Genomic DNA, 25,418 nt, shown 5'->3' on the forward strand with positions numbered 1-25,418 from the left:
TAAGCAAAAATCTTTGTGACCTCCAATGATGTAAGAGTTCTTAGAACACAAAAAGGACAAACTATAAAAAATGAAAATTTTAGTAAATTGGATTTTCTCAAGTTATACTTCTTCTCTTTGAAGGATGTTGTTAAGAATATGAAAGACAGGGACTTCCCTGGTGGTCCTGTGGTTAAGACTTAGCACTTCCACTGCAGGGAACATGGGTTCAGTCCCTGGTTGGGAATGAAGATCATGCATGCTACTAGATGTGACCAAAAAAAAAAAAAAAAAATATATATATATATATATATATATATGAAAGACAGCATTAAGCCACAGAATGGAAGGAAGTATTTTCAGTATATCTGATAGAGGATTTGTGTCCAGAATACATACAAAGAACTCTTGGGTAATAAGACAACTCAGAAGATGGGGGCCAGGGGAAAACTCAAGACATTTCACAAAGAGTAACAGGAATAACCAATACACTCATGAAAATATGTTCAACGTTATTAGTCATCAGGTAAATGTAAATTTCTGTAAGATGTGACTGCACACTCATTAGAACGAAGCAGATGAAAAAGATTTGACATTTGTGAAGCAGCCAAAATGCTCACACACTGCTGGTGAAAATGTAAAACAGTAAAATCACTTTGGAAAATGCTAAAATTATTCTATAAAGTTAACCATACTCTCAGCAAACAACACAGAAGCTCCACTCCTGTGTATTTATCCAAGAGAAATGAGTAACAAAGATGTGTGCATCAATGTTCATAGCAACTTTATTCACAGTAGCCCAAAACTGGAAACATCTCAACTGTCCATCAGCAGGTGAATGGATAGACAAAATGTATATTGGAATAGTACTCAGCAATAAAAAAGAATGAATTCTGTTACACACAGACATGTGAATGCATCTCAGAATCATGCTAAATGAAAGAAGCAACTCAGGAGTACATTTACTATATGATTCCATTTATATATAAAATTATAGAAAATGCAAACTGAAACTGTACTGATAAACAGATCCTTGGTTGCCTGAGGCCAGGGACAGGATCATCTGTAAGTATTGGAAATGTTCTGGATCTTAATTGTGGTAGTGGTTTCACAGATTCATGTATCTGTCAGAACTCATCACCTTGTACACTTTAAATGGGTGAAATTTATTGTAATTCCATAATATATACAATTAAATAAAAAGAGCTTGGGTGAAGGAAGATGGAAAAATTAGTTAAATATATACAACTTTATTTTTCTCAATATACCTTTTCTAAGTTGTGTTCATCCTTACTTTTTTTCCTTTTGTCTTAAAAAACGTTTTCACTGTTTTTAACCTACATATACCTACCATGTTATGCCAATTTGTGACTCCTTAAGAAAGTTTTGATCAAGAAAATAAGACTTTGTAAGAAAGATTATGTCCTGGGTAGTGAGCAAATAAATTCATTGGAGACTGTTTTTATAGCAAAATGGGCCAGTAGAAGGAGAATTCAGCTTATAGATATTCTATTAGTTATTATGTACATGCAGTGCCCTTCTTAAGGAAGCTGGAAATACTGATAGAGCTGTCCTAGTTTGAGCATATGCTTCACCCTGGGTTAATGTTATAATTTCTACATGACATTTTCTCCAAAAAACTTACTTATTGATAAAAATAGCTAGGCAGTCATTCATAATTTGTATAAAAATTATGGGGTGTGGTGGCATTTGAGAATTTCAGAACATAGAAGTCATAGTTTATAAATCATATTTTAACCTACGCACCCATCGCCAGTGCTGCTAGAGATGTGTATACATGAATCGGCCTACAAGTTCTTTCAAAAGTCTTTAAGGAACATTTTCTGATGAGATCATAAGCCCCAAACTTTTGCTAAACCGTTTAGCTGTTCCTCCATTCCACAGTGGGTTGCGATGCCCCAGAGTTACGCTCTGGGCCGAGTAGCACAGGTTTATAGCAGGATGCCATCTCTGTCACCCTTGTTTACAAGTGCAGCTGGCTCTGCGTCTCTGCTGCATGGTAACACTCGGCTCAGGTCTCAGAGGGCACGTTTGGCAGCCTGGTGGGACTTTGCCTGAACCGTTGTCTCTGGTGGGTAAAGTATACAGTTGAAGCTGAAATCTCAACATAAATTTGAATTGATTTCATGTAAAAGGATGAACTTACTATCATGAACTTTACTGTAGTCTGAGCAGCAGCAATTTTATTTGTAAGGCCATAAGTGATCTATTATCAGGTATCCTGCCCAGTCTATTAGTTGGCACTAAAATAACAGTAATTGGGGATTTTTAGCGTGAACTTGAGAAAAAGTTCATGCAGTTTAGTTTAGCTATTGGTTTTCAGCTGAATCTTGATAAATTTTCTAGAGATTTAAGCACAAATATGTACCTTCATAAAAAGTATATTGAAATTCTTCCATTTCATTTACTTGACATTTATTGAGCATTGGTAATAAGCCTAGCAATGTACTAGGCACTTGTTTCTTTAGTGTCCTACGGATTTCATTAAAGCCCAACCATCAAGGAGTACTATATCATTTTTGCTGCCTGAATAGGTTGTTTCCATCTCTAAATTGAAATCACCATTGATTTAATGAGATGAGTAAGAGAAAAAGGAAAAGGAAACAAATAATTGAGTGTTATATCTGCTCACATTAAAGCTTAACTCCATTAAATGACATGTCAGCAGCTTAGAGGTGTGTGGGTATTGCAGACGTGCTGCTGCAGGGAAAAGAAGAGATACTTGGGAAAAGTTAAAGAGGTCCAGAAACCTGCACTCAAGCTCAACGGTAGGGCAAACGTGGATTTCCCAGTTTTAAGGTCTCTGAGTAGGAGCAATTGTGTGTTCACAAGCCCCGGAGACCGAAAGCCTTTTTGTTGAATCGATCTTTGAACTTTAATGCACCCAATGGGGAAAAAGGAGAAGGGTAGGTCACATTCTAGCTTCACTTTCAGTTGACAGTGATACTCTTCCAAGGTCCAATCAGGTGGAAAGGCTGATTGCTAAGGAGAGAAAAGCCCATCCCTGACTGGACAGGGCCCTGGATTCCTTAGGGGAAAGGACCCTGCCTTTCCCCATTTTATCTCCAGCGCTGGGCCCTAAGTAGGTGTTTATTAACTGCTTAATAAGTGAATAGTTATTTTTTCCTCCTTTTTATTTTTTCATGTTGAACATTTGGAATTGCTGGTTTCTTATTTGTCCTGTTGTCCAAGCTTTCTGCCGTCAGCACTGTGCGGTATTTTCTAATTGCAGCTGTAAATAGGCCTGGAACATAGTAGAACCAAATGCAGGATTGTTGACTGACGTGTATGATTAACCAGCAGAGACAAAAGCTCTCCAAATGGAATCAATTTTATAAATCCAAAAGTTGAAATTATTCAGATTAGTATACCTTGAGTATGGTTTTTCTTCTTTGTAGGATTTTTGACATAACTAAGAAAAATTGTTTTTGAAAGTCATTAATCACTATCAGGTATTGCTCTTTAAATATTTGAAGATTTTCTTCATTTTAATTATTAAAGTGAATGTTTCTCTCTATATTCATTGCTGCTTAATTATTTGATCTAATAGAATGTTGCATTTTGTTTTCTCCAATACCAATGAAGGTACCATTGGATACAACCAGAGGAATAGAATTGATACTCTCATGTATCTCCTAGCATATCCACAAAAACCCATGGTTAAAACAAAGACTATTGAGTTGATAGAATTTGAGAAACTGCCAGCCGGACAGAATGCGACAGTTGCCGTGATGAGTTATAGTGGCTATGATATCGAAGATGCTCTTGTTTTAAACAAGGCTTCCTTGGACAGAGGTAAGTGAATTTTCAAAGCACGAGCACCAAAGGTACCTTTGTGCAGATTCAGATACAAGTGTGATCAATGTGAAAGTCACTTGACGTCCGAATGTTAATGTCAGTTTCAAGTGATTTGATTTCTATAATCTACAGCCAGGAAGTGGTTATGTATGGTGTTGACATTTTTTAAATGAATATTATATAGAGGTATTAATAATTGTTACTAAGGAACCTTTTTCTTTCTTTGTTATTTAATTTATTGGTGACTTGAGACAGTTCAACAGAAAACAAAATTTGAAATGTAAGAATTTGATTATTTCCTAGCAGGAATTACAATAAATGAAATACCGTTTTTTTTGTTTTGTTTTGTTTAAAAACATCAAGTTGTATATTTAATTACAGACCTGTTGAAAGGGCAATGGCAATAGTTGTGTGTGAACGACTATTTTCTTTTTTTATTGTATATCTCAGCTCCATAATGCTATACCTTTTTGTTAGCAAAATGATAAAAGTATACATGCACAAACCCTGATTCATCATTTTACCTTTTTCTTTGCCAGTGTTTTGATGGCTTACTTTTGCACGTCCCCACCTGGGGGCTTGTTAGCCACCACCTGATCTGCGGGGTGACTTCTGTCTTCATCATCCATTTCTCTCCTTTCTCCCTGGCAGACCCGCCCTGCCTTCACTCTTTGCAGTTGCTAGGCAGCCATAATAGTACTCCTAGACATGTGTCTTTGGCGTTAATGTTGGCTGCACTTAATTTATGCCTCTTTTTTTCCTCCAAATGACAACAGCCATGCTTTAAAGCTAGATGTTTTCCTTTCTGATTAACTGGTAACGTTTATGTGGAAATCTGAAGACTTTGTGATATCTGTCAGAAACTCCGCAACACAATTTAATGATCTGAGTTTACTGTCTGCTTGCTTTTAAGCTCCCACCTGTAAATAAAATGTCCATTTATACTTAGAAGAAAACGCTTCTGATTCCATGCAGTTCAGATTCACACTGCACTCCAGCATGTTGCACTTAATGGCCATTGTACGAAATTTCAAGATCATGTAAGGTTTTCAAAGCAGCTTGCTCTCTGAGGCGAGTTTATTATGGCCATACACAATTTACCAGGAGCCATAACAACGAAGACTGTTATCAGAGACACACAGATGTCTTCATCTACTGTCCAGATGTAGAAATGTGTTGTTTCATCCTATGGTCACCTTCCTATTTAAAAAATGACATTAGAGCACTGAGATTTTATTTAGAAATCCACTCTTCCCTGATTAATTTCCTGAACTCAAATTCTTAGATTTCTTGAAAGAGTTCTGCTTTGGGTGGAGAATCATAAGCAAAGGATTTTACAGCCTTGCATTTATTTCTTCAGTAATAGCTGGCATTTAATCTGGAGACATTTTCCTATTTAAGTGAACTCTGACATGGCTCAGTATATCCTGGAGAGATCAGAGGGAGAATCCCATTTAAAATAACAGCTTGGCCAAAAGGGGAAGAAGAAAGAAATTCAGCCATAGCATCTTAGGAAATGTTACTTAGTGTGGAAGGACTGGCAGCTCTTTTGAGCAACTGACAAATCCTTCTGTGGCTTTCAGTGGTTGAGTTTGCTCCATCTAAAGGCTTTTTCTATTCATTTTGCTTACTTTTCTTAATGTTTAAGTTGTTAATTGGTACCAGCACTTTTCCCTCCTCCACTAGATAAATGTAATATAAAAATGTAATCAAAGTAATCTCTAATCTTCAAGGCAAAGGTGAACTGTCTCTCCCATTAATATCATTTGATTGCTTCTTTTTATTCTCTCTTTTCTCTGGAGAAAAATTAATGTTTTTGTTTGCTTGTTTGAGACTTCCTCTAAATGCTAAAATCAGCTAAAAGAAAACTTTCCAGAGAAGAGTAGCAAACGTTTTGCAACAAAATGATATGTGAGAAGAATGAGGGCTAATCAGTGAACTTGCTCTGTCTCAACTCAGCCACCATGTTGCTGAGTGCCCTTGGCCACTTAATTTTTCTGCCCCTCACTCGTGGCCCCTGTAAGATAGAGGGATTAAGCCAGGTGATCTCTAAGACCCTTTCCAATTTTCACATGCTATGGCTCTGCACTCTTAAAGAATCATAGTGATATTCTTAGGTTTTTCTCACCTTCCTCCAACCTGACAAGGTATATTCTGTGCTGGAAAATGATTGTAGAGATTCCAGTGTTTATATGCTTATATGGTAGAGATCTTGAGCCAGTTCTTCAAGTCATCAGATTGTTATTTGGCTTGGCTGCTCTCATAATCTAAATGTAGAGCAAACGTGGAGTGTGTTTCTGTGGGCTTCCCAGGTGGCTCAGATGGTAAAGAATCTGCCTGCAACACAGGAGACCTGGGTTTGATCCCTGGGTTAGGAAGATCCCCTGGAGAAGGGAATGGCAACCCACTCCAGTATTCTTGCCTGGTGAGTTCCATGGACAGAGGAGCCTGGTGGGCTACAGTCGATGGAATCACTGAGTTAGACACGACTGAGTGACAAACACTTCGGAGGGGAAGGGAGGTAGAGTGGGGTGGCTTGTTGAATAACACAAATCTTTGACTTCATAGTTTCATATTGCTGGTGGTTCTGAACCCACTTTGATTTCATTTTAGGTTTTGGGCGTTGCCTTGTATATAAAAATGCTAAATGCACCTTGAAACGATATACCAATCAGACTTTTGATAAAGTGATGGGGCCCATGCTGGATGCTGCTACAAGGAAACCCATCTGGCGACATGAGATTTTAGATGCAGATGGTATTTGTTCTCCAGGTAAAAGCCTTAAAATCATTTTTTTAATGTATATGCTTTTAAATTATGGTAAGTATTCAGCAGTATGTCTGAATGTTTGGTATACAGGGCAGAAAAAAAATAACAACCTATAAAACCATATCACCCCAGGTGCTATGGCAGGGAAAACAAGTGCAGTGACAGCAGTGTAGTAGCTGGTGTCTGTGCTTACCGCAAAAAGGTGCAAAGTGAAGGTGAGGACAGCAGGAAAATCAAAGAAATGCTTATATTTTCTCATTGTCCAAGTTAAGTTGGTAGGGACTCATTACTAGCTGAAATCACTGTGACATGGCCCAAACCTATTCTGATACCCTAGGAGATATTTTAAAGTGGATGGATTTTCTATCATTCATGTGGTCCCCTAAAGCAGCATCTTAATTTTATACATGCTGTGATCTTAATCTATGTGGTATTTTCAGATGGGCTTGCAGAATTTCACACAAGCCCTGTTGAACTCTGATTCCAGCCATGTGGACTCTTTTTGTTACCTCCACGTCTGAACTTCATGCACCAGGTCTAATCATGGGGTTTTATTCTCCAATAACCTTTGCCCTCCACACGGATGATAGTGACTTGTCTAATGCTCTTCTCTCTCTCTCAGGTGAGAAAGTAGAAAACAAGCAAGTGCTTGTAAACAAGTCCATGCCCACAGTGACTCAGATTCCCCTGGAAGGAAGTAACGTGCCCCAGCAGCCGCAGTACAAAGATGTGCCCATCACGTACGTCCTGTTACATGAAAGATTTTTAAAAAGAAGGGATGGAGGAAATTAGAAGTTAGCTCCTTTGGCTGGTGACTCCCAGAGAGACATCTGCCCAATGTCAGCTCCATACCCACTCTTGGACAACGGGGTCCCCAAACCCAGACCCAAACCGTCATCCTCCCCTCACCTACCCCAGCCTCAGACATACTTCCTCTGGGTCCGTTTCTTAGTGAGTAGTGCCGCCATCCAGCCAGTCACCTACAGCATACACCTGACTCCTTTGCATGACCTGCTGCTCGCATTAATTTGGTCAGTGCTATCAGTTCTGTCTCCTCAGAGGTTCTCTCACTTCCCAGTAACAGGCGTGGCTATCTGAGTTTGGCCCGCTTCTCCTGCTGGACTCATCGTTCCTGGTACCTGCTCATCTGCCTCCAGTCGTGCACCTCCCCACACGTCTCAGGCTCTGTTACTGCTAGAGTGATTTATTTTTTATCCTCAATTATTCATCTGCTACTCTCTTGAGTAAATAGAATAAAACTTGAGTAGATTGAATAAAACTGCTAATGACAATGTCGCCTGCAGGATAAAGGCTGAACGAAATGATAATATAATAAATACACAGCCATCCATGACTCTTGGCACATGTCTTTAGTCTCACCCTTTGGCACACCAGCCCCCGTATTTCTAGTCAGTTGTCTCTTATTCTCCAGACATTCCATGTGACTTCTGTGCATTTACTCATGCTGCTCCCTCTGCCTGGAATTTCCTTCTCTCTGGTCACGTCTCCACTCTAGGGTCTCCTCCTCCAGGAAGCAGTCCTTGATAGCTTGCCTCTCCCTGCCACCAACCACTGGCAGGACTGACTGTCACCTCCTCAGGCCTTTCCCATTACCCCTCTCGCCATGCCAGAAAACTTTCTTGTATCTCCCTTTCTCTCTTCCTTCATTGGTTGTGAGTTTCTTTGGGGCAGGAACTATGTCTTCTTAATCTCTGTATGTACAGAGCCTGTAAGGATCTGACACAAGTAGACTCTGAATAATGTTTGTTGAATGAAGGACAGATGATGTGAAGTGTGTGAAAAAGTTCCCAATGGAAAAGCTGAGTAGATTAAAGTAATATTTAAAAATATGGAGTTGAGTAACAGGCTTCAGCTTAAATCCCAGGTCTGCTTTGTATGAGTCATGTGTCCTGGGCAAGTTCTTAACCTTCCTAAGTTTTCCTCAGTTCTTATTTCCTATAAAGGAATAACAGTATGTGAATACCATGTATGGTAATGATTAAATTGTATTGTGCCTGCCTCATAATAAATGTTTAACCACTTTAAACTAGGACTGTCCAAGGGAAATTGTCACATTTTAATTTATTCTTGAAAGAGGAGAGTCATTTTTCAGAACCTGAAATGAGAATGTCAGAATATTCTGTGATAGGTATTACATGAAATATGCCTGGAAGAATAGGTTCACCAAGGGCGGCTTGAAAGCTCTGCTATAGTGACTTTCTCTTAATATTAGCTACAAAGGGGCAACAGACTCGTATATTGAAAAAGTGATGATATCTTCAAATGCTGAAGATGCTTTTCTGATCAAAATGCTGCTGAGACAGACAAGGCGTCCAGAGATTGGAGACAAATTCAGCAGTCGTCATGGGCAAAAAGGTAAGTTGTATCGTTTCTCAGCTTTTTTTTTTAATAAAACTGTAGTATTTATTAACCACATTATATAAGAACTACTTTATAATTCTCTGTTAGAAAAATTCAGTATGTTACAAAAAGTATTAACCATGTTATCAAAAGTATTCTTGTTTTATTTCCAAGATTAACCTGTTTATATTTTAATGGCATCTGACAGTATACCATAGTGTTGCTTCTCTATACTATGTATTTCATTCTGCAGCTGCTCAGCCCAAAATTATAAATACGTTCTAGATGACGTACCTACTAAAGTACAAGTGGCTGTTCAGAAATAAATAGTAATACCTATTTTTTACGAAAGGTGTTTATTTAAAATGCTGTATGTTCTATTGGGTCATAGTATCAGGATGTAAGCACCAAAAGGTACCTCAGAGTCATCTGCCCCTTTGTTTAACACAAAAGGAAGTTCAGGCCCTGCTCAGTGAGCAGCCGGTCACAGGTGCCCAGCTCGGTGCTGAGCGGGTGTTAGAACCGTGGTCTTCCCCGCCTCCAGTGCAGTGCTTTGTCTACCTCACAGTGACCCTTCTCCTCGATGCTCCTTCTCCATCAGATCCCATTGGCAAGCCTATTTCTGCTGATGGTCAGTGCTGGGTTTTCATTCATTGTTGGTTTTATTTTGTTTTTATCTTCAAGGAACATGTGGTACTGTGTCACTACTGATTAACTTAGCAACAGAGTCTCTTTTAGTCAATATATACCTAGAGTTTAAGTTTGTCCTGGTGTTTGAGTTTTAGCTGTCTGCCATGCAGTAGTATTCAGAACAACAGCAGCTAACACTTGGGTAGCACTCAGTGTGCCTGGCACATTGCTCATCTGTTTCTTCCACAGTCCCAGGAGGGAGGTCAATCTGCACTTTATAGGTGAGAAAGTCAAGGCACAGAGAGGTTAGAAGGTTGCCACATCCCCAGTTGGTGGCAGAGCTGGTTTTTAGGCCCTAGCAGCCTAGCTCCAGAGTCCATGCTCTGTAACTAACCTGTTTGCTATCCTGACTGTTAAGCAGTTAGGGTTGTGCCTGACACATAGTAAGTGCTCAAGAAGTGAAAGCTGTGATCATTAATACTGGCTATTACTCATTCAGTCTTCAACTTTGAATCTCACTTGTGCTTATAAATTGCTGGTGTGGTATTTTCCTGTTTTTGTTGTTTGTTTTATTCCTTCTCTCCTGAACCCCTCTCCCATCTCCTACCCCATCCCATCTTCTTGTTTTTAATTGACTGGTTTGAAGATAATTATACATTAAATTCTTGATGATTCTGACTATTGCTTTGCCAGGCAAGTATATCACATATTATAATGTGTTTGGTCAAATGAATCTAGCCTTAGTTGTCATTCCATCAGTGGAACTTTTTCAGACTAAGGTGCTATTTCATTGGAAGCATTTTTTAGTTCAGTTAACAGACACAAGATTATTTCAGCCTATCAATATTTTATGAAACAGAATTGGTTCCATCTGTAACTGTGAATTTGATACCTCTACTTCATACAGTTCTGTAAGATGCTAAGTCTTAACTTTTGAGTTTAAAACCGATCTTGAGGTTCTATTATTTTCTATTGCTTACCAGTGAAAGTCAGATTCTCTATATTGAGATTGTTTCTCCTTCTCCGTTGGTCTTGACACTTTCTGAGATATACTCCGAAGTCTTTCTGGGGTAACCATAGCCTCGTTAACAGCATCTATTTTACTTGACCTATTTCCTGGACAAGAGCAAAGCTTGATACTCCTCTTATAAAATGTTGGTTGGCACTAAAAGTTTTACAAGCATGCACACCATAAGAGGACATCTCTATTCTGAATCAGTGTGCACAGTTGAAGCCCAAATCCTTGTGCTTTGTTCCATCAAAGTTACTGTGTAAAGAGTTGAAGGCTAGTGTACATTTCAGTACTTATCCACTGTGTTTGCATTTCACTAAGCTTGAGGACAGGGACTATGTCCTTAGATTCTCATAAGAGCTTTTCTCAGAGTAGATATTTAGTAGATAATTGATAACAGTTGAATATATGAATGAATTGAAAGTACGGGGAATATGAAAAGGAACAGGTTCCCCGCTCTTGATGGATTGATTTTTACCCAGATTTTAATCTGTACATTGTATATGAGTGTGTGTATGTTACAGTAGAAACAAAGCAGTACTTCTGAATGAAAACCATGCTTGGTTAGTAAGTACCTGTGAATACAGACCTCGAGGTAAAATGTCATCAAGTCTGTGCTCTCGCATTTTTTCAAACTGTCAATAAACTACAGATAGTGTTCATTGACAGAAGTGGTTTCCAACTTGCAGTGATCTGAAACGCAGCAGAGTTTAGAGATCTCTTCAGTCTTAGGGAGCTTTGACTAGAATATCTCTATACGAAACTGAAAGAAGTCCTCCTGGGTCCAGATGACCTTTCACTTGTAGTGAGGAGTTTATCTTGCTAGTTTTCTTTTTCCAGATGGCTTTTAATCCAAGGGTAAAACCTTCTGATTAGCCTAGATTCCCTTGATATTCTCTTCTCTTACAACTTCATTAGATTTATTGAAAAGATTGGGGGGGGGGAACAGCAAACAAACAAAAAATAGATAATGTAAGCTTTATCAGAGTATAAGGACCATTCACATAATTTTTATTTAAATAATTTTTATTAAATAATAAATGCACATGGCTTAAAAAGGTCAAATAGTACCAAAAAAAGAGTGCCTTGTAAAAAACATAGTTTTCTTTCCTTTCCTTTCTTCTTATTCTGCTTCCTGAAGCAGTTTCACCTCAATTTCATCTTAGTATTTCTAAATAATATTCTTAAGCAGCTCTGTGTTCATTCATCCGTTTGCAGACGGATTCACCAGCAGACATTGCTTGCTGATCTCGCCTTGTGATAGGTAGGAGGACCTACACTTGGCTACCTCCATTTCCTATTCCCAACTTCCATTCCCTGCATAGATTTATCATAATTTTAAGTTATTTAATTATATTGCATTATCTGGCGCCATAAATATTTGCTTCCAAACCAAGTGATTGTTGAGTACATTTCTTTGGTTATATAACTTTATTTTTTCAGAAGTTAATCTGTATCTCATTTAAGAATTTTGCTTAATTTTCCTTATTTTTATTACCATTCTTCTATACCATCAATAGCCTCTCAGCACAATTTTCCACATGATCGGTGGTCTGTTAGAACCATTTTTTCCCCAGATGGTTTCTTGTGTAGTGTCCCCACTTGTCCTCCTCCAAGCCATGATGGTTCTTCTCTGAGCCAGACCTTCCCAGGAAAGTGTTAAGAATTGTAATAGGCAAACTGAGAGGTTAATCCTTGGAACTCTGAGGAGTGCAGGGCGGAGCCTGGGGAAGCCAAGACCATTACAGCTCATCTTGCGTGCCCATTCTTAGAAAGGTTGGGAAGCACTCTGTATTGGTTTGCTTGGACTGCTAAAATAAAATGCCACAGACTTAGGTGACCTAAACAAGAGAAGTTATTGTCTCTCAGCTCTAGAGGCCAAAACTTCAACATCAGTAATATGAATTTTAGGGGCGACCCAGCCCATGCACTGCACTCTAAGCCTGCTGAATGGTAATCATTTATGACAGCCTGCTTTGAGCCCTTGTTTCTTGGCTCTCCCGTCACTGCTCTCTCTACCCCACCTCCCACCCCTGTAGTGGGATAGTCCATCTATTAAGTTGCTGAGAAAGTGTGCATGTAAAGTACATTTTTTTGAGCTCGTGTATGTCTGAACATATTCTATCCTCATACTTGAAATATAGTTTGGTTGAGTAAAGAATTCTAGATTTAAAAATTGCTCTCCCTAAGGATTTTGATCCCATCGCTACATTATTGTCCAGATTCCATCTTACTTATATGAATTGCAACATCATTCTTCAGATCTTTGTCAGTGCGTTCTTTTTCTCTCTCTTTTCCTCCTTCCATCCTTCCCTCTTTGCCCACCCCTGGAAGCTTTTACTGTTTTCTTTTCTTGAATTCTGAAATTCCATAGACTCTTTTCTCATTTCTTGTCCTTGAACATCAGACACCCTCTTATTCTGGAAGTTTAAGTTCCTTCAATTCTTGGACATTTTCATATATTTGTTGTTGGTAATTTCCTTTTCATCATTTTCCCCATGCCCTTTCTGGTTTTCCTGTTAGTTAGATTTCTTCCAGACTGATATTCTAGCTTTGTTATCTTTTCTCTCCCTGCTCTCCATTCTTTTCTCTTATTTTTATTTCTAGGAGATTGGATCAGTTTTATTTTCAAGATCCTTTTAACCTATTTATATTTTTGATTTCCAATTATAGTTTTAAATTTGTACTCTTCCATTTTATAATAACAGATATGTATTTATATATTTTAACTTTTCTTTTAGTTTTTAGCTTTACTTTTTTGGTTTTGTTTTCTTTTTTGGGTTTTTTTCTGTTTCTAATGTAATCTCTGTTTCTTGAGAGCTTTCTTTTCCTCGTGTGTGTTTTAGAGTCTGGTTGTTGTTGGAAGCTTTTCTTTAATGTGCAGTGCCTCCTGGAACCCTAAAGAATGGTTGTCAAGTCTGTGTCCCAGGGATAGAACCTGTTGACTGGTGGAAGTCATTGTAGGTGATCAAGCAGTGAATCGTATTTCTTGCGAGTGCCATTCGGTTCAATTTCAGGTTGCAGTTGGAAATGTGGGTAGGAGCAGTGCTTAAGGTTTATCTGTCAGCTGACCTTCTGGAAGCCAGACGGGGGCAGCAGGCTGTGAGCCCAGTGCACAGGCTTTCATTTCATTCCTCTGTATCCTTACCCCACCCTCAGCTGTGTCAACACCCCACACCGGGTCATGGGTCATTCTGGTTCATTTTCTTGGGTAGGTTTTTGGGGGTAGAAGGTAGTTTCTTGGCTGTATAGGGTAGAGAATAAAAACTCAGGTTCTGATGATTTCTTATACAGACATATATTTCTACAAAGACTTAGTTATGTATCTCTTAAGTGTCCGGTACTATTCCATGTCCTGCTGATACGCAGTGAACAGAACAGACAAGATCCCAGCCCATGTGGAGCTTACATTCCTGTGGGCAAGAGAGATAATGCTAAGTGCTGAGATGAAAAAAACTAAGAGATAGGGGAGCAAAACAGGAAGCAGGCCAAGGGGGAGTGATTATTCATGACATTGTAAGTAAAGTGGTTGAGGAGCAGTGCCTTACTGAGAAGATGACTGAGTATAGTCCTGAGAGAAGGAAGGGCGCAAACCCTCTTCCAAAAAAGGGAGGTCTGAGGCTGCGCTCAGCCTGGTGTGTGGAGGCCCAGCCAGGAGCCAGTGCGGGCTGGAGCGGAGGCAGTCAGAGATGAGGCCTCCCTGGTCACTCTGTGAACTTCAGCTTTACCCTGAGGGAGAGAGATGCCACCCGAGGGGTCTGAGCAAACGAGAAATACGATGGGACTTCCTTTGGCCCCCATGAAAACAGACTGTATGGGGCAAGTGAGGGAGCCCCGATTCCAGTTCAAAGGCAGTTTTAACAGCCCAGGTGAGAGTTGGTGGTGAGTGGGGGAAGTGGTGGGCTTCGCTGGGCTTACTGCTTAGACAGTAAAGAATCTTCCTGCCATATTCTATCCCTGGTTCGATCCCTGGAGGAGGAAATGGCGACCCATTCCAGTATTCTTGCCTGGAGAATTCTGTGGACAGAGGAGCCTGGCAGGTACAGTCCATGGGGTTGCAATGAGTGAGATGCATTTTAAATACAGAGCCCACCGGGGTTGCCGGTGGACAGGGAGCCTATGAGTCAGTACTACTGCCCTCAGGCCCACCCCTCACCCTGTTTTCACAGCACTTTTTGTCTGTTTCCTGAGCCTTCCCGGGAGCGGTGGAGAGGTCTGAGGCAGTTCCCTTCCTTGTGCCTCCGTGCAGGTTCAGTTCAGGTCAGTCATTCAGTTGTGTCCAACTCTTTGCAACCCCATGGACTATAGCATGCCAGGCCTGTCCATCACCAACTCCCAGAATTTGCTCAAACTCATGTCCATCAAGTCAGTGATGCTATCCAACCATCTAGTCCTCTGTCGTCCCCTTCTTCTCCCTCCTTCAGTCTTTCCCAGCATCAGGGTCTTTTCCAATGAGTCAGTTCTTCACATCAGGTGGCCAAAGTATTGGAGTTTCAGCTTCAGCATCAGTCCTTCCAATGAATATTCAGGACTGACTTCCTTTAGGATGGACTGGTTGGATCTCCTTGCAGTCCAAGGGACTCTCAAGAGTCTTCTCCAACATCACAGTTCAAAAGCATCAATTCTTCAGCATTCAGCTTTCTTTAAGGTCCAACTCTCACATCTATACATGACTACTGGAAAAAACCATAGCTTTGACTAGACAGACCTTTGTCAGCAAAGTAATGTCTCTGCTTTTTAATATGCTGTCTAGGTTGGTCATAACTTTTCTTCCAAGGAGTAAGTGTCTTTTAATTTCATGGCTGCAGTCACCATCAGCAGCGATGTTGGAGTCCCCCAAAATAAAGTCTCTTGTTTCCCCATCTATTTGCTATGAAGTGATGGGACCAGATGCCATGATCTTAGTTTTTGTAATGTTGAATTTTAAGCCAGCTTTTTCACTCTCCTCTTTCACTTTCATCAAGAGGCTGTTCAGTTCCTCTTTACTTTCTGCCATAAGGGGAATGTCATCTGCATATCTGAGGTTATTGATATTTCTCCTGACAATCTTAATTCCAGCTTGTGCTTCATCCAGCCCAGCATTTCGCATGATGTACTTTGCATAGAAGTTAAATAAGCAGGGTGACAATATATAGCCTTGATGGACTACTTTCCCAATTTGGAACCAGTTCCTTGTTCCATGTCCGGCTCTAATTGTTGCTTCTTGACTTGTATATAGATTTCTCGGGAGGCAAGTAAGGTGGTCTGGTATTCCCATCTCTTTAAGAATTTTCCACAGTTTGTTGTGATCCACACAGTCAAAGGCTTTGGCATAGTCAATAAAACAGAAGAAAATGTGTTTTGGGAACCCTCTTGCTTTTTCTATGATCCAACAGATGTTGGCAACTTGATCTCTGGTTCCTCTGCCTTTTCTGAACCCAGCTTGAACATCTGGAAGTTCACTGTTCACATACTGGTTGAAGCCTGGCTTCAAAAATTTTGAGCATTACTTTGCTAGCGTGTGAGATGAGTGCAATTGTGCGGTAGTTTGACCATTCTTTGGCATTGCCTTTCTTTGGGATTGGAATGAAAACCTTTTTCAGGTGTAATTTTCTCCTTCTCTTAAGTCACTTAGTGTTCTTTCCTCTGTTCATCAGCTTTCAAAATTGTATAGTTCTCTCTTGCCCATTCTTTTTCCTTATAGGCTTATACCTTAATTTTGTCAACTGTCTTGTTAGTGAGGTTCAGAGAAGGAGTAGAGATAGACATGTTTCTTCTTCCCTGTTTTCCTGGAAATCCACGTATCTATTATTTAAGAATGTTCAACACAAAAATGCTAAGTGTGTGAATTTTTTTCACTGCAGCATATAGAACTGAAATTAAAGTTATTTTAGTAAAAGGTGAGAAGAGTTTTTAGAACACCTTTTATCTGCTAATCAGAGCCTTGCCTCCAAGGTGCCTTGTTTTTGTTGTCTGATGTAAGCATTTCTGAGATTGAAAACTAACTTAAAAAAGGTTTAAAGTTCATATAATCAGAATTATGACATAAATGCTAATGATTATCAGAAAGGTATTCATCACAGTTTGGCAACTCTTATCTGAGAATAGCATATCTTTTTCCTGGATCATTATTATAACTAAAGTCTGACATGTTTATCCTTTCTGTGAATGTCCCCCTTCTGAAACCAGAGACACAACAATGGCAGAAACCTATTTTTTCAAGTTTTTTCATTTATAGTAAAATCATAAAGATTCAAAAATAATCATGGTTTTGTTAAACCACTTGTATATATTGTTAAACATCAGAACCCTTTGTTGGGCTAACTTAAGTATATTTTAGATTTATTGAGGATGGAAAACATGCCCTACTAATTTAACTACCCCCACCCAGCATCCTGCACAGCACTTTACATATTATACAGTATCTGTTCAATGTGTCTGTGGAATAGTTTATTAAATAAAGTATCACAAACATACAAATATAACAAGCCAAAATCTTCCCTCCCCAAATTAATGTAACTTATTTGTCCCAGTAAATATCAGAAATGAAATGTCCTATTTTTATCCAGACTGGTACCAGGGTTTTCATCACCCTGGACTCATAGCTCCCCAGCCCTAACTGACCACTGCTGCTGCTAAGTCGCTTCAGTTGTGTCCGACTCTGTGTGACCCAATGGACGGCAGCCCACCAGGCTTCCCCGTCTCTGGGATTCTCCAGGCAAGAACACTGGAGTGGATTGCCATTTCCTTTTCCAATGCATGAAAGTGAAAAGTGAAAGTGAAGTCGCTCAGTTGTTTCTGACTCTAGCGACCCCATGGACTGCAGCCTACCAGGCTCCTCCGTGCATGGGATTTTCTAGGCAAAAGTACTGGAGTGGGGTGCCATTGCCCTCTCCCTAACTGACCACAGAAGCCCGCTAAAGCTTTTCAACCAAAATAGCTAAATGCACATACCCACCCGGAGATGCACCCTGAGCTTCAATAAAAATCTGCCTTGACAGCCCAGAGAAATCTATTTGGTCATATTTAAATCCCTGCCGTGGGCTCAAAATCATGTTGGCTCTTTGAGAGGTAGCAAGGAAACTCAGCCCTTGGCTAGTGTTCCTGAGTAATTGGCAAAAAGATGAATACAATGGATTGCATACAGTTCATACTAAACTAAATGGTGAAGACCATTCGTGATAGGGAAGTTGTGAGGTTGTTGTAGATAGGGATAAAACTCAGCATTTGAAAACACTTTTTAAGAAGTCTGGTCCAAATCTATCTTCCCTAGAATAAGAATTTCTTTTAGATTACATTTTACAGATGCTGTTCCTCTTTGCCTGTGACCTGTGAAGGGAGCCTCTTGCAGCTTTCTGAGGCTATGGTTCTCTTATATGGAACCTGAGTGCACTTGCCTGTAATGTACACCCAGTACCCCTGCCCTGCCCTGTGGGCTTACTGAATGCACACTTTCCCCTTTTTTTCGAGGTTACCTCTGTTCAGCATTTAAAGAAAGCCTTCAGGTTGAGAAAAAGTATAGTAAAGAGATAAAGGTCCTGAGTGCCAAGTGACCAGTTTTATCCCTTTGAAATAGAGACGGTTTCCTAGGAGTTGTTACCAGGATTAAACAGAATGATGTGTGTGAAACAGGCAGTGCCTGGTCCATGGCCACAGTCAGGAGAGGTGACCGCTGGAAGGTCTGCTGTCGCAGGCTGGGCAGGAAAGGGAGACAGGCTAGGTGTGGTTTGGACTTGGAGGGCTGTGATGAAGATTTTGTTTTTCCTGTGAAAGAAAAAATGGGGAGCAGCAGTAAAGAGTGAAAACCTGTTGACCTACAGGAATAGAGCCAAGAAGAGTCAGGAGGCCATAGTGACTGGTTTTAAGCCTGGTAAAGGATGGCACCAATCACAAAGCAACTTTGTGTCTCATTGAACTTGATATAATGGAGGATCATCTCAAGTGCTTATATTATTAATCGATCCATTTCTCAAGCTCTCACTATGTACCAGGCCCGGTTCTCAATATTAGAAATAACAGTGGTAAATACTGACAGTCTCTGCTTTCCTGGGATTTATGTTTTCTTGGGGAAGAAAACAGAAAAAAAGTAAACAAAAATACAAACAATAATTTAAGGTAGTGATCAGTGTGACACAGGAAGACTAATGCAAAAGTGACTGGTTTTCAGGAAGAGAGGGCTGCCCTGTGGTTGATGGTTAAGGTCGGCCTCTTGGAGAAAGCGGACTTGAACTGAGACCTGGAGGATGAAAAGAAGCCAGGGACGCAAGGGTCTGGGAGAGTTAAGTTCACCAGCCCTGAGGCATGAGTGAGCTTGGTACAATCAGAGAAGACACACAAGGGCAGTCTGGCCAGACATGTGCCTGAGCAGGAACACAGTTTGAGACAGTGAGAGAAAAAGGATGGGGCACAGCGTACAGGGTCATGTGGGCAAAAGGAAGGGATTTGGACTTCATTCTAATATACTGGGAACCAGCAGGCCTGTTGGGTAGCGACTGTAAGCAAAGGAGTGACAAGATGGAATTACCGTTTTAAGAAATCAACCTGGGTTCCCCATGGAGAGTAGATTGGAGGGGAGCAGGCAGAGAAGCCCAGAGGTGGTGGCAGTGGTCCAGGCAGGAGGGGATGGTGACTTGAACAAGGGCAGTAGTGGAGAACAGGAGAGAAGTGATGCATTCTGGGTGTGCTCTGGAATTAGAGCCAGCAGGACTTGCTGATGGCTGAGATGCTGGAGATGGAAAAGACAGGAACTGAGGGTGAGGTCTGTGGCCTGAGCCGCTGGCAAGGCGGTCTATCAAGAAAGGGAGGACCGGGAAGGAACAGTTTTTTGGAGTTAGGCCGGGGCAGGAGTTGAGTTCGGAGAAGGCAACGGCACCCCACTCCAGTACTCTTGTCTGGAAAACCCCGTGGACAGAGGAGCCTGGTAGGCTGCCGTCCATGGGGTCCCACAGAGTCGAACACGACTGAAGCAACTTAGCAGCAGCAGGAGTTGAATTTGGTTCTCTGGTCTGAGATGCACATTAGATTCCCAAGTGAAAAGGTTGAGTAGGCACTTGGATAGAGTCTGGTGCTCCGGGGGGAGGTTGGTACTAGAGATAAAATTTGGGAGTCACCTGCATGCAAACTTTCAGTGTCTTTCCTTTTGTGATTAATAGTTTATGAGCATTTTCATCTATATTCCATCCTTTAACCTTTACAGTTCTAGTTGGTATCATTGTTCCTACTATCCAGATCAGGAAATTGAGGGTCAGAGTCGTGAGTGGCCTGCCTCCTACAGCTTAGTGCTGGCAGAGTCAGTTCAGATCCAGATTTCTGATTCCAAGTGCATTGCCCATTCTGTACCAGGTAAGGTGTCCTCTCTTGGTATCCCATTACGACTCTGTCCCCAAGGTTGCCATGTATGTGTGTGCTCAGTCTTTTACTTGCTGACCTACGGGGGAAGCCTCAGCTTCCCAGGTGGCACAGTGGTAAAGAATCTGCCTGCGATGCAGGAGCTCTGAGTTCAATCCCCGGGACAGGAAGATCCCCTGGAGAAGGAAATGGCAACCCACTCCCGTATTCTTGCCTGGGAAATCCCATGGAGAGAAGAGCCTGGTCGGTCGGCCACCGTGTGTGAGGTCACAGGGTCTGACACAACTGAGCCACTAAACCGCCACCGCCACCACCACACCTGGGAAGCCAAGGTTGCTATATTCCCTGGAATTTTCCCTTGAAGAAGACGCAGCCTTTTCCTGAGACAGAATTCTAGTTTTTCTTAATATTATATTTAATATTACCTATTTAAATATTAATTCTAGTATTTCCTTGAGGAGATGCAAAATTCCCTTTCATCCTGGACAAGCAGCTTTACATAGCACTCCTCAGCCACCAGTCCAAAGGAAATACTATCCTCACATACCTCATTCCCGAAATGCCTGACGATCCCCCATATTAAGATATACTTCTGACACAGAGCTATGTTACCAGGTATTCCTGTCTTTCTAAAATCAACTCATTGTAAAACTCATTGGCCCAGTAGCCTGGCCAGAAGACAGTGTTTGGTTAAAATTTCTAAATCTGTCAAGAGTCAGCCTATGTAGAAGACAAAGAAGATTTTTTGTTTGCTTTGTCCACTCTCTTTGTCCTCTCCTTTGTCCACTCTCCTGGTTTGTCTGGCTCGATGTGGTGGTTAGAGCCAGGAGGGCCCTTGAGGGCAGTGACCTGGACAGGGCTGGAGGGAGCTGACTTGAATGTTCATGTGCAGTGGGCACAGCTGGTGGCATCTGCGTGGAGCCTTGCAAGCCACGCAGCCCTCAGCGTGGGGCCCAGAGAGGAGCTGGATGAGGCCTGAGAGAATAAACTGTGAATGAAATGGAGAATAGTCCACAATGTCCATTATGTGTTGTGGCTGTCATGAAGTGAGCCGACCAAAATTTCATAGTGTTGTGATATGGTGTCTCCTACAATGATTTCTTTCTGTATTGGTCTAGATGCACACCAGCATAAGAGAACTCTTAGTTGAACTAAGCTTTTACTCTTGAAATGTAGAATTTTTTCGGAAGTTTTTTTTTGGTAGCCTCTCCTGCAAGCTGACACAAGTGTGTTCTCTATGAGAAAAAGTAAAGATTGTTTTGACATAGGTCATCTTTATGCTCACCTCTCTCACCCCCTCCATTTAGAGCATTAAATTTGTTAGTCTTGGTGTTTAAAAAGCAATGTGGCCCTGCAGATGGCCTCATTTTTGTCTTTTGGTGAAAGTTTACCTTGACAAAGTTGTTATTAGGAATTAGGAAGTCTTTTTTTGTATACACACACTGTGTAGATGGCATTTCTGTACCTAATGCCTCTGAAAATATCCTCTCTAACAGACTTGAAAATTTAGTTTTACAGAACATGAGTGTCTATCCTGCTCCAGCCTGATCACTTCAAAGGTGGTGGGATAATTAGTAGCTAAAAGAAACACAGCTAAAGAGGTAGCTAAACAGTGGTAGTTACAAGCTCTGTGTTATAAAAACTCAAGAAGAAGGTCGAAGAGGCCACAGTACGTGGGTGAACTGGGACAGAAAAATCAGTTCTAACTAGCTGGGTTCAACATAAGTGCTCTGTGATAAGCAAAGCTTGAATGCAATTGATTGGACAGAGAAGGCCGGCTGGAGAAGTGAAAGTATTTGATCAGTAGCTGTTTAAAATGTGGCAGACCCAGTCAGCAGCAGCACTTCCTGTGACCTGGACAACAGAGGAGGACCAAGCAGAGAGAGCCAAGCGTGGAGGAGAGAGAAAGGATTCCATAAAGAAGAGGGAATTAACGCGAAGCAGCCAGGATTCACTCACAACACTCTTCTTGTTTCCTTTTTAAACTTTTTACTTTGTATTGGATTATAGCTGACTAACAAAGCTGTAATAGTGTCAGGTGGACAGCAAAGGGACTGGGCCATACATATACATGTATCTATTCTCCCCCTAAAATACACAACACACTTTTTAGATAAGGGAATTCCAATAGAGTTTTCCAATGAGAAATGCAAAGACTTTTAATGAAGTACATCATCCTCTGGGTCTTTGTGAGGTTCATTGTGCATCTCATCAGTAAATGCTTAGTGAATGAGCTCCCCCTCAAAGGAACTGGCCCTTGGTCAGAGATCTCTAGAACAGTTCATCCTTTTAGTAATATGCAAACTATTGGGGAAGGTGAGATGAGTTAGTAATAACCTGTACAGCAAAGTTATGAATTTGTTGTATGTTTGTTTATGAAGGAAGGAAAGCTTACTTTAATTTTAAATTCTGGTGGTGGTGGGAAAATATTAGGACCCCAAAGTCTTGATCTCCTTTCCCAAGTGTTCTCAACATCCGGGTACTTCATAGTGAAGCTATGACCTGTATAATAGATGCATAATGATGCTCCACAGGGGAAAGTAGAGCAGACATGGGTCTGGAATGTTCTTCGTGTTTTCTCTTCACATTCTTCCTTGATCAAATTTATAGATAAGAGTTAAAGACAGGAAGGGGCTTCCTGGTGGCTCAGATGGTAAAGGATCTGCCTGCAATGCGGGAGACCTGGGTCCGATCCCTGGGTTGGGAAGATGCCCTGGGAGGGCATGGCAACCCACTCTGGTATTCTTGTCTGGAGAATCCCCATGGACAGAGGAGCCTGGCGAGCTTCAGTCCATAGGGTCACAGTGAGTTGGACATGACTGAGCGACTAAGCACAGCACACAAAGATAGGAAGGGGCATTCACATAGAGTGCTGGTTGGAGTCATGTTTGGAACTAGAGTTTTTATTAAAGTCAAAATAATGTGTATAAGCCTCTTGAACTTTGGCATAGGTTCTATATGAACAAGGTTCATCAAGGGCACACATTTGTATCTTGAGCCTTGCTTTCTGTGATGGTCAGTGCATTTATTAGAAGGGTGAGCAGATTTCCTGCTCAGTTGGGTTTTTGTTTGCTTGTTTTATTGTTTAATCCTTTAACAAAAATTACCTGTCAGCCTAAGGAATTCCCAAGTTAAATTTCATTTCAGTCTTCAGGAAACCAAATTATTATATTTCCAGATTTCCTCTGACTTTTGCTGCCATTCACAATGAGGGAGGAAAAAGTGGACTCCTTTGATGTAGGGGAAAAAAGCAATATATCACTTCTCTCAGAGAACATTTCTCAGTCTCTCATGTGAAAAAGGATTAGCACCTCCAACAAAGGTCCTGGAGATCACAGAATCGGCAGCAACACCAAACAGTATTCCAAAGGAGAGGAAAAACTGTATTTGAGCAAGAGTGTTTGTCCTGGCAAACAGAAGCTTTTTAATAACTGCAAATCTGAGATAATGGCATACCCTCCTCAGCATCGCCCCCTAAATCCTCAAACAGCCAGTTTAAGTGGAGTGAAGTCAACCTTTGTTTTAAAATAGAAATACAGTCTTATCAAAGTGCAGTTTTTTTCTACAGGCTGATTCAGCTTATCTATCTTTGGTTCATAGGGATTACACCTTTATGGATAACATTGTTTGGAAGATTCATCTTTGACTCTCTCTTGTTCAACAAAAGTTCCATGATAAGGTCCCTTGCCTCCATTTTGCATTAATAAAAATTATTCAGCAACCTGCTAAATTAATTTATTAGATTTTAACTGAATGTCTATTAGAAGAAAAGAAAGTCTCCCCTGATTTCCCAACACATTAAAGAATCTGTATACAGTAAGCATGAAGAGGCAGTGGAAAGTAAAAAATTTTAAATTTGCTTGTGGCAAAAAATCCAAGAGAAAAAGTTTGTTAAGCAAGGCTGGGCAAAGCTTTGCTTTTTCCAGACCTTCACTTGTCATTTCAGTTTTCTATCTTATGTTTTCTAAAAGTGAGAGAATGAAAAGGCTTTGACTTAGAGTAATAATAATAATACCTTGTACTCATGTAACACTTGAAACCGTCTAAAATCCTCTCTGCTAGTCTGAAGCTTCAAAGTCTGGATGTCTTTGGCTCCCTACTTTGCTTGATCCTTTTGAATGAAAGACTCCAGTGGGAGGGGAGAAGGGGGCTGATGGAGTTAACAGCGTGAGCCCCAAGATAAGGTATATGACACCAGACAGTCCTTCAGAGTTTCCTTCCAAAAAGAAATCCTGGCAACTCTTTAACCTTTGAAATCAAGGTGATTTTTGTCCACATAGACACCTCAGGAAGATTTTATTTAATTTGCTTTTTGAAGAACAAATTTTGGTCTTCGGTAGCTAGCCAGTAACCCTCTGACCTTTTAGTAAATATCCAAGTAAAGCTTTGAAATTAGGGTTTTTAGTGTTTTATGGCCCAGAATAAAAATCTCCAATTCTGTTTCCAAATAGTGTAGCCTCAACACATTTTATTAAGCTCTCGACACATTCAGCCATGTGTATTTTGTAAAGTTCCTATGGTTATTGTTTTACAATAGCTGCTTCCAGAAGCATTGTAAGGGTTTCAATTAATCAGCCCTTTGTGTGCTTCAGACTATGCAAATTTATCACATCAAACCATTCAACTGCTCATGGGAAAGCTGTGTAAAAACTGTATTGTCTTCTAGCGCCTCCTCTCATTGAGAGTGATGTTTTAATAAGAAAGCTAATCAAGTTTTCTTATGCATTATTTATCTGTTAACATGTAAGGAAGAGCCGAATTAAAATTATGTCAACCGGGATATGGCAAGTGATGTGATAGATCTGGAAGCGATTCAACAACAGAACAAAGCTAATATGATTCAACAGTTTTTTTTTCTCCTCCCCTCCCCCTCAGGATTATTTAAGGTGGTGGTGTGGAGAATAAAAGAAGGTTAATTCAATAACTGGAAAGGGGGAGAGGAAGAAAGGAGTAACCACCTGTGTTAGCCTTCCCATTTCGACTTAGAGATTTACATTTCTGAATATGTAAAGGCTTATCGAGATGAGTTTGTTCAAAGTAGAAACACTTCTTATTGAACACGAACAGTTCGAACTTGAAAGCATTCCTGCTGCTTCTTCGGCCCCATTTAGCACCATATTCATCAGCAGTAAGCTACTCTGCCCTGGAAATCCGCAGCCCGGTCCTGTGAAGTCCTAAGTTATTACGAGACACCGTCCTGATCGCGTGAAATGATCTGCACGGCCCAGTGGAGGGAGCTGCCTTTCAGCCTCTTAAGCCACAGTTAGTGCCACTGCATCTGCCCCTTCCATCCATTCATTAAGTTGGTCTTCTTTGCCTTGCTAGTTTGCTTCCTGCTGAGAGTAATTAGGTTTCTTATATAATAATAATTCCTTGTGTTTAGCTGCCGCCTTTCTCTGAGGACCTGAAAGTACCTCTCAGACATTAGCTCATCTGTTTTTGTAATACAATTTCCTCCTGAGATAGATGCTAATTATTCCCATTCCAAAGACCAAACAACTAAGGCTGCCTGGAACTCGGT

General features: G+C 40.7%; 1 protein-coding gene across 2 annotated transcripts in view; it reads left to right on the forward strand.

Annotated features, from left to right (window-relative positions):
* Positions 1 to 25,418, forward strand: part of POLR3B (RNA polymerase III subunit B) — a 123,729-nt gene that overhangs the window by 72,505 nt on the left and 25,806 nt on the right. For both annotated transcript variants that reach the window (NM_001192789.1, XM_059886660.1), the window contains 4 exons: positions 3,586 to 3,795; positions 6,412 to 6,570; positions 7,190 to 7,307; positions 8,801 to 8,943. In NM_001192789.1, coding sequence (NP_001179718.1) covers positions 3,586 to 3,795; positions 6,412 to 6,570; positions 7,190 to 7,307; positions 8,801 to 8,943 — 630 coding nt within the window. The remainder of the gene's footprint in view (positions 1 to 3,585; positions 3,796 to 6,411; positions 6,571 to 7,189; positions 7,308 to 8,800; positions 8,944 to 25,418) is intronic.

Source organism: Bos taurus, chromosome 5, assembly GCF_002263795.3.
Source record: "Bos taurus isolate L1 Dominette 01449 registration number 42190680 breed Hereford chromosome 5, ARS-UCD2.0, whole genome shotgun sequence".
Lineage (NCBI taxonomy): Eukaryota > Metazoa > Chordata > Mammalia > Artiodactyla > Bovidae > Bos > Bos taurus.